This window comes from Delphinapterus leucas, chromosome 1 (genome assembly GCF_059928025.1).
Source record: "Delphinapterus leucas isolate spDelLeu-1000000601 "Yukka" chromosome 1, BTC_Dleu_Yukka2, whole genome shotgun sequence".
NCBI lineage: Eukaryota > Metazoa > Chordata > Mammalia > Artiodactyla > Monodontidae > Delphinapterus > Delphinapterus leucas.
The window spans coordinates 74,690,616-74,704,762 of NC_143129.1; the positions used below are offsets into that span (position 1 = coordinate 74,690,616).

The following is a 14,147-nucleotide window of genomic DNA, read 5'->3' on the forward strand; positions in this document are numbered from 1 at the left end:
CGCTCTTGACACGCCTTCCGCTCCCTCCCCGCCTTACAAAATGCTCTTCACCCTTCGGGGCCCAGATCAAATATCATGCCCTCTGTAAAACATTGTCCAGTTCTCCGAGGTGGGCTTAACAGCTCCCTGCTGCTCTGAGTTCCCTGGACATGCTTTCCCCAGGCCTCGGTGACTGTTCTGATCATGGTAACAGGCTGCCTGGTGAGAAGGGGAGCACGGGCTTTCCGGATGAGCTGGCCAGGCTTCCTATAGCCAGTTTCCCTCTTACTAGCCGTTTTATTTTGGGAAAGCTACTTACCCACTCTGAGTCTCAGCTTGTTTTATTTTTAAATGGGGGTAATGATGCCTACCTTAGAGACAGAGTGGTTGCAGGGTTCAGGAGTCACATATATGTGCATATATACATATAAGCCCTCTAGTGTGATGGTTAAAAAATAGCAGAGGGCTTCCCTGGTGGCGCAGTGGTTGGGAGCCGCCTCCCGATGCAGGGGACGCGGGTTCGTGCCCCGGTCCGGGAAGATCCCACATGCCGCGGAGCGGCTGGGCCCGTGAGCCATGGCCGCTGAGTCTGCGCGTCCGGAGCCTGTGCTCCGCAACGGGAGAGGCCACAGCAGTGAGAGGCCCACGTACCGCAAAAAGAAAAAAAAAAAAAAAAGCAGATACCTCAGTTCAAATCCTGGCTTTACCACTTACTAGCTCTGTGGCCTTGGGCATGTCACTTTGCGTCTCAGTTTTTGTCTCTGTAACTAAGGGAAAATACTAGTGCCTACTTGTAGGGTTGTTGTGAAAATCAAATGAGATCATACAGGTTTGGTGTTTAGAATAGTGCCTGATGCATATAAAGCCTCACGAAACAATGGGCTCTTTTTATTATTAGAATATCTGGCCCTTAGCGGGTGCTCAAAGACCCTGTCTGTTAAAATTGTTCTGTGATTAACTTAAAGGCGTTTGTTTCCCCTGAGGGATCATGAGCTCCGGAGGCCAGGCACTGTATCTTATTTGTCTTTTGTATCCCCAGTGCCTGGTGCAGTCCCTGGCCCCCAGTAGACAGGTTGAGTTGAACTGATTTGGAAGTAGGTGAGAAGTTGCAAAAGGAGGAACAAGCGAGGGCATCAGAATTGGTAACTGGACAGGTTAAGAGCGGTAAAGGGCTGTATCTTGGATACAGGAAAGTAACCAAGATGGAAGGGATTTTTGTTTGTTCGTTGAACTCCAGCACCTTGAACAGTGCTCAGTAAACAATAAATATTTGTTGAAGGAAGCACAAATGTCGTACAGAGAAGGGAGTGGTCATTGAGAAGCAATTGTAGTTGGAGAAGAGAACGTGGGAGAGGTATGCTTGGTGGAATGAGGACTGGAGCTAGTCTACGGGGTTATGGGGTGGAGGTGAGTGGCTGCAGGCGAGAGCCTACTATCTCATCCTAAACGGCTAGAGAGAGTGGGCGCTAGCTGGGAAGGGGAGGACAACCGGATCTCCAAGATAAGGGTGGCTGATCGGCTTGAAACCAGAATGGAGGGATCCGTGCCCCAGAGAGAGAGGATTGGGTGTGGGAGACTGGTCACTCTGAGCAAAAGGGACAAGGGTGAGAGCTCCAAGGCAGGAACCGACCTTTCCTTGCAGATGGACGGCTTCTCGTCTCAGTCAGCAGGAAGGAGGCCAACAGTGGCCCAGGTCTCCCCAGGGCAGCAGCCTCTGCGGCCCCTGGACTTTTGGTGTTTGGGAGGAGGGACGAAGTGAGGCTAGTACCTTGATGCCTGCACTCCGGCACTTGCCCACAGCATCCGGCACGGCAGCCCGTGGAGGGTCAATCATGGACATGAGCCCCACGAAGCAGAGCTTCTCCGTGGGAAAGTTCAGCTCATCTGTGTCGAATTTGAAGCCCCGAGGAAACTTTCCAGAGGGCAGATTCAGTTGACAGAAGCCTGAAGGGGACAGAAGGGAGGAGTGAGAGCAGCAAGGTGGCTGCCGGGTTGCCCCCAGAGCCCCTCATCCCACGGAAACCTTTCTCAGCCCTGCTCCCTGCTTCTGGCCCCTCACCTAGCACTCGCTCCCCCAGTCCTCCCAGCTCCAGGTAGGCATTCTGGAAGGCGTCTTGCATCTCCTTGTCTAGAGGGACTTCCTTGCCCTGCACCAAGATGGAGGAGCACCGGTCCAGGATGCGCTCGGGGGCCCCCTTCATCACCAGCACGTAGCTCTGGGGGCTGTCTTCTCTCTCGTGGATGGACAGCTGGAGAGAGGAAAGGCAGTTACAGAGGGGCCACACTTGTCTTGAAGCTCCAGTGCCCAGCACGGGGCCTGGGACAGAGCAGAGGCTGGTAAGGAAAACTCCCTTAATAAAATACCCCCTGATCCATCAACCACTGTCAACATAGGGAGAGTCTCCGTGTGTGGATGGGTGTTTGGACCTCATAGTCCTAACCCTGTAACCTGAGAGTCACCCTCCCATAGGACATTCATTCACTCAGCAAATATTTACTCCAATCAGTTAGGACAAGCACTGTGCTAGGGGCGAGGTGGCTTTGTCATCAGCACGCCCCATCACCACACTGGCCTTAGGGGGGCTTTACCCCTATGGCTTTTACAGGACATAGCTGAGACTGCATTCTTGGCATTTAACAGATGCCCGCAGGCTGAGGGATACCCTAAGGAAATTTCCGATGTATGGTTCAGCTGAATGGGATGGAAGGGTTGAGGGACTGAAGCCAGAGGATGTGGAGCCCTGGGAAGAAGAGTTGAGAAAGTGACAGGTTGTAGTAAAGGAATGAAGGTTTGGGAGCTGGGTGTGGGGTTGGTCGTTGCAACCAGACATCTGGTCACCCACGTTGCCCCGGGGGATGATGCAGGGGTGAGAGGGTGCTCAGACGCTCTCTTTCCTGCTGTTGATTCCCCTTCGACTCTGTGTGCCCCTCACTTCCATCTCTCCCTCTTCCCTTGACCTGGCACCCAAACCAGACCTGGTACTTATTGGTTGAGTTGAAAGGGATCTCCGCCACCTTGGGGTTTCTATCCCTCATCTTCCTCACGGAGCCGCAGGATAGCTCAATGCACTTGAGCAGAGCTGACTCTGAGGCATCACCAGCTGTGTCCCGCTGCCAACAAGGAGAATTCAGTGTCACAGTGGAGGACCAAGGAGGGAGGGCACTGACATCCCCGAGGCAGCCACAGGGTGCAAGAGGGGAAGCTGGGCGTCAGCAAAGTGGGCGGGCTGTGGCGATCCCCCGACCCCCTACCTTAGACACAGAGATGTTCTCCTGCCCTGCCTTGAAGACAGCACGGTTGCAGAGGCCAGCAATCCGGGACAGGGCGGTCCACGTGGGGGATCGTTTGTCGAAAGTGGCCCCTGGGAGGAAAGGAGAGAGAAGCAGGAGCTTGGCTCTCCTTTAGACCTCTTATCTCACCCCACCCGTCCCACCACTCCAGTGCCCTGAACATCCTCCGGTCCCCTCCACCCACTCTGGGTAGAGCACTCAATCACCAGACTGATCTTCTGTGGTGTCGGCCTCATGGATCTGGTTGTCAAACCACATGTGGGCGACAGTCATGCGGTTCTGGGTGAGGGTGCCCGTCTTGTCGGAGCAGATGGTGGAGGTGGAGCCCAGCGTCTCCACCGCCTCCAGGTTCTTCACCAGGCAGTTCTTCCGAGCCATGCGCTTGGCTGTCAGGGTCAGACACACCTGGTGGAGAGAGAGGGCAATAAAAAGGGCTCAGCCTGAAGCTGGAGATACCCATGTCTTTACCCCAGACCATGGCTCTGTCCCTCCTCCCTTGATCCTACTCCACGAACACTGAGAGAGACCTAGGTGTAAGTCATGAATGTGTTCCATTTTAGACGTGTTGAGCTGAGATCATGAGTGTATATTTAGGTGAAATGTCCAGTAGGGAGTTGAAGATATTTGGCCAGAGCTCCAGAGAGGGCCAGAGTAGAACAGGGTGTAGGTATGTGTGAGTCATCAACACCGAACAGGCACCAGAAACTGGGAGGAGATGAGCTTACTCAGGGGCATCAGGAGGAAAGCAGAGCACTGAGGACTGAAGATCGGTGGAGGTGGGGAAGAGGACAGTGCAGGGGACTGGGGAGAGGAGAACCGGGGTAGTGATGAGTCACAGTCAGCAACGAAGGAGAGAATGCTAGGAGGGTGGACAGCAGTATCCATTTCAGCAGCAGAGTTAAGGATGGGAGCGTAGGAAAGGTCACTGGATTTGCTAATTAGCCACTGGTGACCTTGGAGAGAGCCTTGATGGGAGGGTTAGCCAGGATGAGCTCCAGAGGGCAGTGGGGAGATGACTAGTACAAGGGTTGTGAGAAAAGGCGACCAGGACAAGCTCTGGGAGAGAACCTGAGAGCGAAGGCACAGCCCAACCTAAAACCTTTCAGACTCAAGCTCTGAGCCGTGTATTAAATGATCTTTTTCAGACTCACATTCTAAGCCATGTTTTAAAGGAGAATCGAATATGTGATTTCAGGGGCTGGAAGTAAAAGAACTGCAGAGAAGCCATAGCCTCTCTCGCTTTTGAGGCAGGGTAGCAAAGCCCTCCCCTGGAGGCCCCTTGGCCTGACCCACTCACAGTGACAGTGGCCAGCAGCCCCTCAGGCACGTTGGCCACGATGATGCCGATGAGGAAGATGACCGCCTCCAGCCAGCTGTAGCCCAGGATGAGGGACAGCACGAAGAAGGATACCCCCAGGAACACAGCCACCCCCGTGATCAGCTGGATGAAATGCTCAATCTCCATGGCTATGGGTGTCCGCCCGACCTCCAGGCCTGAGGCCAGAGTGGCTATGCGGCCCATCACGGTCCGGTCACCTGTGGCAATCACGATGCCCCTGGCAGTGCCTACAACACAGGAAGGGACACGAGGTTGGATGCCTTGGGGTCCCAGGAACTGAAGTCTCATCCTACTTCCTGGGAGAGGAAAACAATCACAGAGTAAAGAAGCCAAAGACTGTGGGTCACTGTCATTAGATTGTACCTCCCTTGGCTTCCTCTCCCAGCATAGATGGCCAATCCCAGACTCAACACAACAGCAAATTATCTTCTCTTATACCTGGGCCTGGGGAGAAACCTTGCAAATAAACTCAAGGTTCAAACTGAGGAGATTCAGTAAATGAAATAAAAGTATTGCCTGTGGTATTTCAGTAAAATCAATCTCACACTTGTTATCGTCCAAAAATATATTACAAACACAAAGTAAAGGGCTTATGGATTTTCCCTGTAGTCTTACGTTTTTCTTTCTCAACACTAGGCACGAATCTCTACAGAAGAAGCTAGGCAATCTCTAGCCCTTATGTAGACATTCCAGGGGTCTTCAGGAGAGGAAGTGTGCTGGAGTGGAAAGAGCATGCATTGGACCCAGCCAGACCTGGGTTTGCATCCATCTTTGAATTTCTACCTAGGGATTGTTTTAATAATGAAATGAGACAGTGTTGTCATACACCTAGAGCAGTGCCTGGCACATAGTAGGCACTCAACAAATGTTAGTTCCATTCATTTCCTCTCCTCTCTTCAAAGCCAGTTCAGAGTAAGCAATGGACATGTTTTACTAGGCCTTTTTATCAATTGTGGGAAATGTAGAGCAAATTTCAGAATCTCAGTACATTAAGAATTTAGGAAACAATGTGTGGTGATTTTCACTATGATTCTAACTTGCTGAAGGAGGGGGAAAGCCCAGAGAAACAATACACACTGAAGAGAAATGAGAAACGGGAAGGGAAAGGTATGTGTGAGGAGGTGGGGGCAAGGCCTCCTCTGACCCATTTTCTGAGGCCCGTGGTCTAGTCTGGCTCTTCCTCCCACCAGCTCTGGCCCCGGCCTCCCTCTCCGAGTCAGCCCGACTCTGCTCACTGGCACAACCAAAGAGGGCAGGGCTTTCGGTGGTGCTTGGACTCTGGCCACTCAGTGGCGGCAGCTCTGGGAGCTCTTCCTGGCCTTTGGTCATCTCTAGAACCCAGAGCAGTGGTGGGGCACACCGGGCAGCCTGTGCATGACCAACAGTTTCTTTTGGTGACGCGCAGGCCAGGATGCAGCCTGAAGGAAGGCCTGAATGTTCACCTGGACTGAAAGCTTTCCTGTCCCTTCCCCAGCCTGGGCCCTGGTCAAAGCAAGGGTCAGAGAATGAAGCAACTAGTCCCAGAACCAGGAGAGATGGAAGCCATCAGTCAAACCAGAGACTTCTAGGAATCAAGGATGGTTTGGGGCGTGCGCGTGTGTGTGCGCATGCGCGTGTGTGCATATGTGTATGTGTGTACGGGTCTTGGCCCATATCTGAAGGCTTGGGAATCTGCGCTGTCCTGGGGTGGACGGAACAGAGATCTTTCTGTGGGGAGGTGACTTTTCCCTGGAGTCATGCCGCCCCAGCCAATTCCCTGTTCTCTGGAGGGGGCTACTTCTGTAATACTCAGGGCTCTCTGCCCCTTCAATTCCCTCCTCCATAGCCGGGCTTCCGACAAGTAAGTACAGACATAGCCCCCAGTCCTGCCTGGAGCTGATGCTGGGACCAGGGGTTCCCCACCAGGCTAGCCTCTCACCTTCCACGCAGTTGGTAGAGAAGAAACAGATATTGCGGGTCTCCAGGGGATTCTCGTGGGTGAACTCGGGGGAGCGGGTCTGGGGCTCCGACTCGCCTGTTAGGGATGAGTTATCCACCTGAGGAGGAAGGCAGTGTGGAGTCATCAGATGGGCAGACGCATTCAGGCACGCACAGCTGTGTCCTGACTCCAGCCACACTCAGTCTCCACGACACCCAAGACAGAATTACACTTGCCCTCATCACATAGTTATAGCATTACTCAGCTATTGTCCCTGCTCTGGTTTGGAATCTGGGCTCTCACTGACTTCTTCTGTGACCTTGGGCAAGTTATTTAACCAACATTGCCTCCCTTTAGTCATCTATAAAATGGAGAATGGAAGTAGAATCTCTGCATTGCACAACTACAGGGGGTGCCATTAACACCGTAGTCAATGAAAATGGCACCGTCTAGGGTTGTGCATGGCATGACTTATGTGGCCACATGCAACCACCTGGCACGATTGTACCATTCTTGCAGAGTTAAGTTAGGTAGCCTATGTGAATGTGTATAAAGCATCTGACACATAATAATACTCAATACATGATTGCTATAAAGTGGATATCAAAGAAACACCGGGGGTGCAGAGCACTCATGACACACAGATACAAGGATGCATACGTGTAATATGTTAAACAAGGTGTGGCTGGGCAGTGTGGGGCAGGTGTTGACATCTGGACCTGGGCCTCCCAAACTTCAAACTTCTAACGGGCCCCTCTCAGCTTTACCCAGCTTGCTTTGTGGACTCAGCCAGTGGCTCTGGCCTGGCCCCCTCACCTTACAGCCGTGAGAAGAGATGATCCGGAGGTCGGCAGGCACTCGGTCTCCACCCTTCACCTCCACCAGGTCTCCCACCACCACCTCCTCCGCATTGATCTGCATCTTCTCTCCTTCCCGTACCACGAGGGCTTGCTGTGGGGAGGCCCCGGGGAATCTCAGGAGATGCTCATCTTTACCCCTACCTTCCTCTTTTGCTGGTGTCCCACCTCACCTCCAACCCCACCAAGGAGGACAGACCTTGCACCCTCAGCAACAAAATAGGTCCTGGAGTGAAGAGCTGGGGGGTCTTTTTTGCCCAAGCCTCCATCTCAGAGCCCAAGGAGTTGAAGAGATGAGTCTCCCAGAAACCTTATGCCCCAGCCTGGAGCCCAGCTCCGCCATCTACCTGAGGCACCATGTTCTTGAAGGAATCCATGATCTTGGAGCTCTTGGCCTCCTGGTAGTAGGAGAAGCAGCCAGTGACGATGACCACAGCTGCCAGCACCACGCCCAGATACAGCTGGTAAGGAGAAAGGTTTTGAGGGACCTGCCCTTTTCCCAACCCGAGAGGGGCAGCCGCCACTCTGGATGAGCACTCAGTGCCCCCCTTTGTCTGCACCTGGGAGTGAGAATGGTGGAAGAAAGTCCTTCTCTCCAACCTCTCCTTCAACCTTCTAACCCCAGCCTCCTAAGGCTGGAGGGGGTGGGGAAAATCATAGGGAGTTCCCAGGACTAGGACCTCTCTAGGGGGGAAAGACCCAGGGAGGCAGACAAGCCCACTCAAGTGTGAAGGAACAGGGAGGGGCTGTCTCAATCGTGAATGATTGTGTATGTTTGTGTTGGAGGAGGAGTGTCTGTAGATATGTACAGAAGTCTCACCCCCTTTCAGCCTAAAGAGCAGAGGGGCTGTCAGACTGTACAGGAAGGTCTTGCTCCCTGACCCCCACCCACTGTACTGGAGATTCAGGGTTGGAGGACAGAATCATGGGCTGGTACAGGGGTCAGGCGTGCTGGCTCACATTGTCATTGGACGGTTCATCCTCCATGGCAGCCTGGATGCCGTAGGCCAGGAAGCAGAGGATGGCCCCAATCCACAGCAGGATGGAGAAGCCCCCGAAAAGCTGGCGACAGAACTTGACCCACTCAGGGGTGGTCGGGGGTGGGGTGAGGGCATTGGGTCCATCCCGAGCCAGAATGTCCTGGGCCCGCTGGTTGGTGAGGCCCTGAGGGAGGCAAGGAGAGGTGTGGGAGCTGAGCTCGCATCTGGAAGCAGCCAGGCCCCTCATCACTTCCCACCAGCTCCCTGGCAGCAGAATAATGTCCAGGTGGAGAGAAAAATCCCACCTGGTCGGAAGGGGTAGGGGCCCATCAGGAGAGGCCACACGGAGGAGGTGGCATTTGCAATGGGTGTTGGAGGACTTGAAGGCTGAGTAGGATTTTGGCTGTGGTCCCCCCACCTCTGGTCAGCCTTGGGTTGAGACACGTTTTGGTTAGGGCCACAATAATCTCCTCTGGAGGCAGCCTTGATAAGACTCCCTGGAAAGACATCTCAATCGATCTCCACCCCCCACCCCAACTCTCTACCTTCAGATTCCCCCCCCTTCACCAAGGATTCAAGAAGAGTCCTACACTACTGACCATGAATGTCACACAGCTTTGGTCACCATCCGCCTCTTTCCCCAGAAAGCTTTGCCTGACCCTGCCGCCCTAGCCCCAGGCTGGCTCACACGCCCCCTCTCTGGGTCCCATTGTGTCCCAGGTGTGATTCTAGAGCTGTGCTCACTATATAGCATTGGAATTCTGTTTGCCTTCCTTTCTGCTGCTGGGCTTTGAGCCCCTTGAATGCAGAGGCCACTTCTCAGTTCTCTTCCTCTCTGTCCCCTCATTTATTTAATAAATGTGTATTGAGCACCTACTACATGCCAGGCAATATGGTCAGTGCTGGGGATCCAGAGATGGACAAGACCCACAAGTTCCTGCCTTGCACAGCTTATGATCTCGTGAGGTAACACACTATAATAGACATTACTGCTAGAGAGTGAAAAGTGTTACTTAAAAAAATAAAGTAAGGTAAAGGAAGGGGGTGTAGAATTTTAAAAAAGGCAGTCAAGGAAGGCCTACAGGAGGAGGTATGCACCCATTACATTTCTGATGAACGATTTATTTTACTTTTCACAATGATGGGCTTGGCAATGTGACTGCGCCACTAACTATTGATATGAACGTGGGAAGCTACGCTCTCTCTGAGTCTCCTTGTTTTAACGAACAGGTCTCCAACCTGACTTGTTGTAAGGATCAGAGGAAAGTACGTAAAGCATCTATCCCAGCGCTACATGCATAGCAGCGCCCAACGCGTTACTCTGATAATAGTCATGGGTTCCCCCACTATTGCATGTATGTCAGTTCCACGAGACAAGGTGTGTCACTGAAGCTGCTTGGGATACAGCCCTGCCCAGAGGCCCTCCAGGGCCTGGGTTTTAAGGAGTTCTGGCTTCCAGGCACTCAGGGAAGGAGCTGTAGACCAGGAAGCAGGGGATCTGTGTTCTAGCTTTGGCCCTGCCACCAACTAGTCCCTTGTCTCTGGGCCTCGGTTTCCTTAACTGTAAAGACGGTTGGCTTTGAGTTTTAAGGCCCCTTCTATCCTGAGGCTGCGTGGTTCTCTCACCTCTTTTGTGCCCTCCCTAGAAGCCCCTTCACTGACCTTGGACAGATCCACTTGGTACTTGCGGCCCAGCTCATCCAAGGACAGCTTGTGGTCATCCTGGAGAAGGGAAAGCAAGTTTGCTTTGGGGAAGGAGGCAGACTGTGTGTGTCTAGAATGCATCTGTGGGCACTGAGAGCACAGCAGTGAGGCAAGGAGCATGGGGGGGTGGGCACGAGCTTTTCCCCGAGGAGCAGCTGTCCCAGCATGGGAGCCCTTTTCCATGGCCTGGCTGGGGGCTCACCATGGCCACCTCCTTCTTCAGCTCATCCAGCTCCTTCTCTTTCTGTTTTTTCTTGCCGCCCCCATTTTCCGCAGTGGTGGCTGCAGGTGAGTACTCGCGGCCGGCCTGCAAGAGGAAGGGAGAGCCCAGGGAGTCAGGGAGGACGGAGGCTGGGGCCTCTATTCCCACAGGATAGCCTGGGATCCCAGGCATTGGGAGTGGGGGGGGCAGTGGATTCAAAGTCAGTGGTCATCCCAGGGGAGGAAAGGGGGTTGCAGGGTGGCGGGGACCCCAGGCCCTCAGTTTGAAAACGATTAGCAGAGCCCCAGGGCTCTACATTTGAACTTCGGGAAAGGCTGAGGGGCTCAGGAATCAGGAACCCACTTAGCTTTTGCGTAGTTGGGCTCATGCTAAGATTTTATTTGTTGAAAGAACGCTGCTCTTAAAGCAAAGTAAACAAAACCCTTAAAAACCACCATCCTACACTATTTAGAGTTGTAGAAGGGACTGGACAGGGCTGGGGGTTCGTTGAGGGAGCAGTACCCTGTAGGGATGTCTTTGTTCCAACACCGTGGCTGCTTTACTCAGAGAGGAGTAGAGACAGTTAGGAATGGGGGTGCAGTTAAGAGTCTTTGGGGAGTCAGGGGTCAGGGCAGGGAAGTGTCTGGAGGAGGAGGGGAACCACAGGGTCTGGTGGTGGAGTGTGGAAATGGGATGAGCAGGGCTCACGGACTGAGAAATCAGTAGTCGGAGGACAAGTGCGTCCAGGAAATGGGCGCGCAGAGCGTCCTGGTAGCCCTCTCCATCCTGCCGCCACCTCCCACCAGAATGCAGGGTTTGGGGTTGGGGTGAGTCATGGCCTCTTGTTGGCAAAGGTTTCTGGGGGAGTACCCCTAAGCCCCCCTCGCCTCCAGCCTGGAATGTGAGTGACTCCCCAACCCCTTTGGCCATGACACTTTTGGTACTAGGCTGCCGCTGCTTGGGCAGGATAAAAGGTGCTGGGAAGATCATGTGTCTGCAAGTCCTGTCAGCCAAGAAATAAAAGTTGACCTCAGAGCTGAAAAAAAAAAAAAATTGCGACTGGGCAAGAGGCAATTCACAGGACTTGAAGCCCCAGAGCACAATGGGGTGAGGAGGGAACTGGGCCCTGTTTGTCTAAAAATATAAGAAATTGTCTCTGAGCGTAGAGAATGGACTTGAGGACACGGGGAGGGGGAAGGGTAAGCCAAGACGAAGTGAGAGAGTGGCATGGACATATATACACTAGCAAACGTAAAACAGATAGCTAGTGGGAAGCAGCCGCATAGCACAGGGAGATCAGCGCGGTGCTTTGTGACCGCCTAGAGGGGTGGGATAGGGAGGGTGGGAGGGAGACGCAAGAGGGAGGGGATATGGGGATATATGTATATGTATAGCTGATTCACTTTGTTATAAAGCAGAAACTAACACAACACTGTAGAGCAATTATACTCCAATAAATATGATAAAAAAAAAAGAGAAATTGTCTCTGAGGATAAATCTAAAACTGAAAATGCATGGAACTCTTAGGTCCAGGCATTCCTGGGTCCTTCAGTGAAGTCAGGTGAACATTTTAACCGGAGCCTCGTGAGGCTACCATCTCCCCCTCCTCTTACTGGCCTGTGGTCTCCTTGCCGCCACCAGGCTTCCAGGGTCTCACAGGGGCCTTCTGGGGGAGAAGGTGGGGAATTTATCCTTCCAAGGGGTCTTGGGTGATAGGATAGGAAGTGGCTGGGGAGGCCTGGGGTGGCGTGACAAGTGCCTTCTCGCCCCCTCTACCTCCCCAGGCTCCTCTCCTCCCACCTCCCTCGGGATGTTGTGTCCTTGTCACAGAGGCACTGCTCAGTTCCTGTCCTGTGCCTCCACTTTTCCACTGGACCCTAAGGGCCATGCCAGGGTTTCACAAATGAGCTTTTCTATACTATGATGAAATTCTTTTTCTTTTTTTTTTACTGTAAAGAGGGAACACCTGGGTGGGATCTACAGTCAAGGTGCTTGCCCCCCCCTTTTTTTTTTGCAGGATAATTCATTTTTTAAAAACAGACTTTTTCTTTCAGAGCAGTTTTAAGTTCACAGCAAAAATGAGCAAAAATTACAGGCTCCCATATACCTTCTACCCGCCTCTGCATGGCCTCCCCACCATCAACATCTGGCACCAGAGTGGTACATGTGTTACAATGGATGAACCTACGTTGACACATCATTATCACTCAAAGTCCACAGTTTACATTAGGGTTCATTCTTGGTGTTGCACATTCTGTGGATTTGGATGAATGCATAATAACATATATCCATTATTATAGTATACGGAGTAGTTTCACTGCCCTAAAAATCCACTGTGCTTGGGGATGATACATTTTTTTTCCATCAAAGAGGAGCCATCCAAGGAATGTGGCAGCTGCCCTGATCACAAGAGATAACGAATCTAGCACCTGGAGATACAGAAGTCTGGCCAGTGAAATCGGGAACTGGGGTGGGGGAGGTGCAGAGAGAGGTGGACACCGTTATCACCCAGACACTAATGATCTAGAAGGATATGAGCTCTTTGCAGGCTGTGTTGCTCAGAAGTGCTCTTCCCAGCAAAGGTGATCAGTAAATCTTGCATTTGTTTCCACGTGAAGCATCTACGGATCAAGGCTATCTTTGGCTTCCTGAACGCTGATCTTCCTGGGGAGACTGAAGCAGCCCAACAGGAGTGGGGAAGGGCTGTAAGTAGTGTTACCTCTCGCTTCCCCAGGTGACTCAGGGGGGCTCATTTAATTGAATGGACTGAAACGTCCTGGATTCACAAATCTAATGCTTTGGATTCTGTCCTTGGTGGGACAGCACTGAGAAATGGATGAAAAGCAGCGAAGAGACAAGAGGCCAGAGACCGGGGTGGATAAGCTTCAATGCGACCCTCCATGTGACCCTCTGGGCATTCACAGAGGAGGGGGCTGTGCCTGGGGGCCAAGGAGCAGAGCCCAGAGAATCTCTGTACATACAGGCATGAAGTTCATGAAAATTAGAATCAAAGGCATGGTTTAAAAAATTTCCCAGCCCACATATGTACGTCTGGCATGTACAGATGGTGGCTAAGCAAAGAAGCTCTCAGCAGCAGCCCCTTTCCCTAAGTGCCCGTCCTGCTTTCCTGCCGGCAGGCACAGAGCTGGGGACACACTGCCCCGTCCCCCCTCCTGTCCTGGCAGGGATCTCAGGCTCTGCAGCCAGGAGCCTGCAGAGATTCGGGGCCAGCGGGCTGCCCAGGCAAGAAAGAAAGAGAGGAAGCAGGACCACTCCCCTCCCCTCCTCCTCCCCCATCCACAAGTCCACAAGTCCCCCTCTCTGGACCTTGAGTGCTGAAGGAGAACAGAGAGTTCTTTCTGAGAAAGCCCAGGGCTGGGACAGAGTCGGGGCAGCTGGAAATCGGCCAACTTTCCCCCCCACCGCTGCCCTTCGGTGGCAGCTGGAGCAGGCCGGGCTCCCTCCCACCGGGGTTGTCCCTTCCCCCAACTCCCATGCTGCCCTTCACAGTCACAGGGTGATGAGGTGACAGTGAGCCCTTGCTCTGCAGGGAAAAGTAGGATTTGGATGGGGGGGTGCCTTCCCTCTTCAGGGGTCTCCTGGCTGGGTGAACTCCAAGCTCCCCCCTTAAGTCCCCCCACTCTCCCCAGCCTCAGTCTGGATAGAACCAGAACTGCTCTCTGACTCGCTACTGGGAGTGGATGGGAAGGGAATTCAGGGATGCTGGGGGAGAAGCACAGACCCCTGAAGAAGTCAAGGTCAAATCACTTCTCAAGCAGGACCTCTTGAGCTGGGTCCACCCTGTGCTAAGTTGAAGGAGGGGAGAGGTTCGAGGTCCTACGCCTCAGCTGGGGACTCCCGTTCCCTGGGGGAACAA

At 53.1% G+C, this 14,147-nt stretch overlaps 1 protein-coding gene across 1 annotated transcript in view; it reads right to left on the bottom strand.

Annotated features, from left to right (window-relative positions):
- LOC111166986 (sodium/potassium-transporting ATPase subunit alpha-2) overlaps positions 1 to 14,147 on the bottom strand; it is a 43,167-nt gene that overhangs the window by 10,877 nt on the left and 18,143 nt on the right. Inside the window, exons 2-14 of the mRNA XM_089906423.1 lie at positions 10,793 to 10,913; positions 10,271 to 10,375; positions 10,027 to 10,086; positions 8,345 to 8,548; positions 7,732 to 7,845; positions 7,344 to 7,478; positions 6,528 to 6,645; positions 4,568 to 4,836; positions 3,477 to 3,675; positions 3,232 to 3,341; positions 2,956 to 3,090; positions 2,039 to 2,228; positions 1,748 to 1,923 (exon numbers count right to left, since the gene is read on the bottom strand). Of these exons, the coding sequence (XP_089762549.1) occupies positions 1,748 to 1,923; positions 2,039 to 2,228; positions 2,956 to 3,090; positions 3,232 to 3,341; positions 3,477 to 3,675; positions 4,568 to 4,836; positions 6,528 to 6,645; positions 7,344 to 7,478; positions 7,732 to 7,845; positions 8,345 to 8,548; positions 10,027 to 10,086; positions 10,271 to 10,375; positions 10,793 to 10,913 (1,936 nt within the window). The remainder of the gene's footprint in view (positions 1 to 1,747; positions 1,924 to 2,038; positions 2,229 to 2,955; positions 3,091 to 3,231; positions 3,342 to 3,476; positions 3,676 to 4,567; positions 4,837 to 6,527; positions 6,646 to 7,343; positions 7,479 to 7,731; positions 7,846 to 8,344; positions 8,549 to 10,026; positions 10,087 to 10,270; positions 10,376 to 10,792; positions 10,914 to 14,147) is intronic.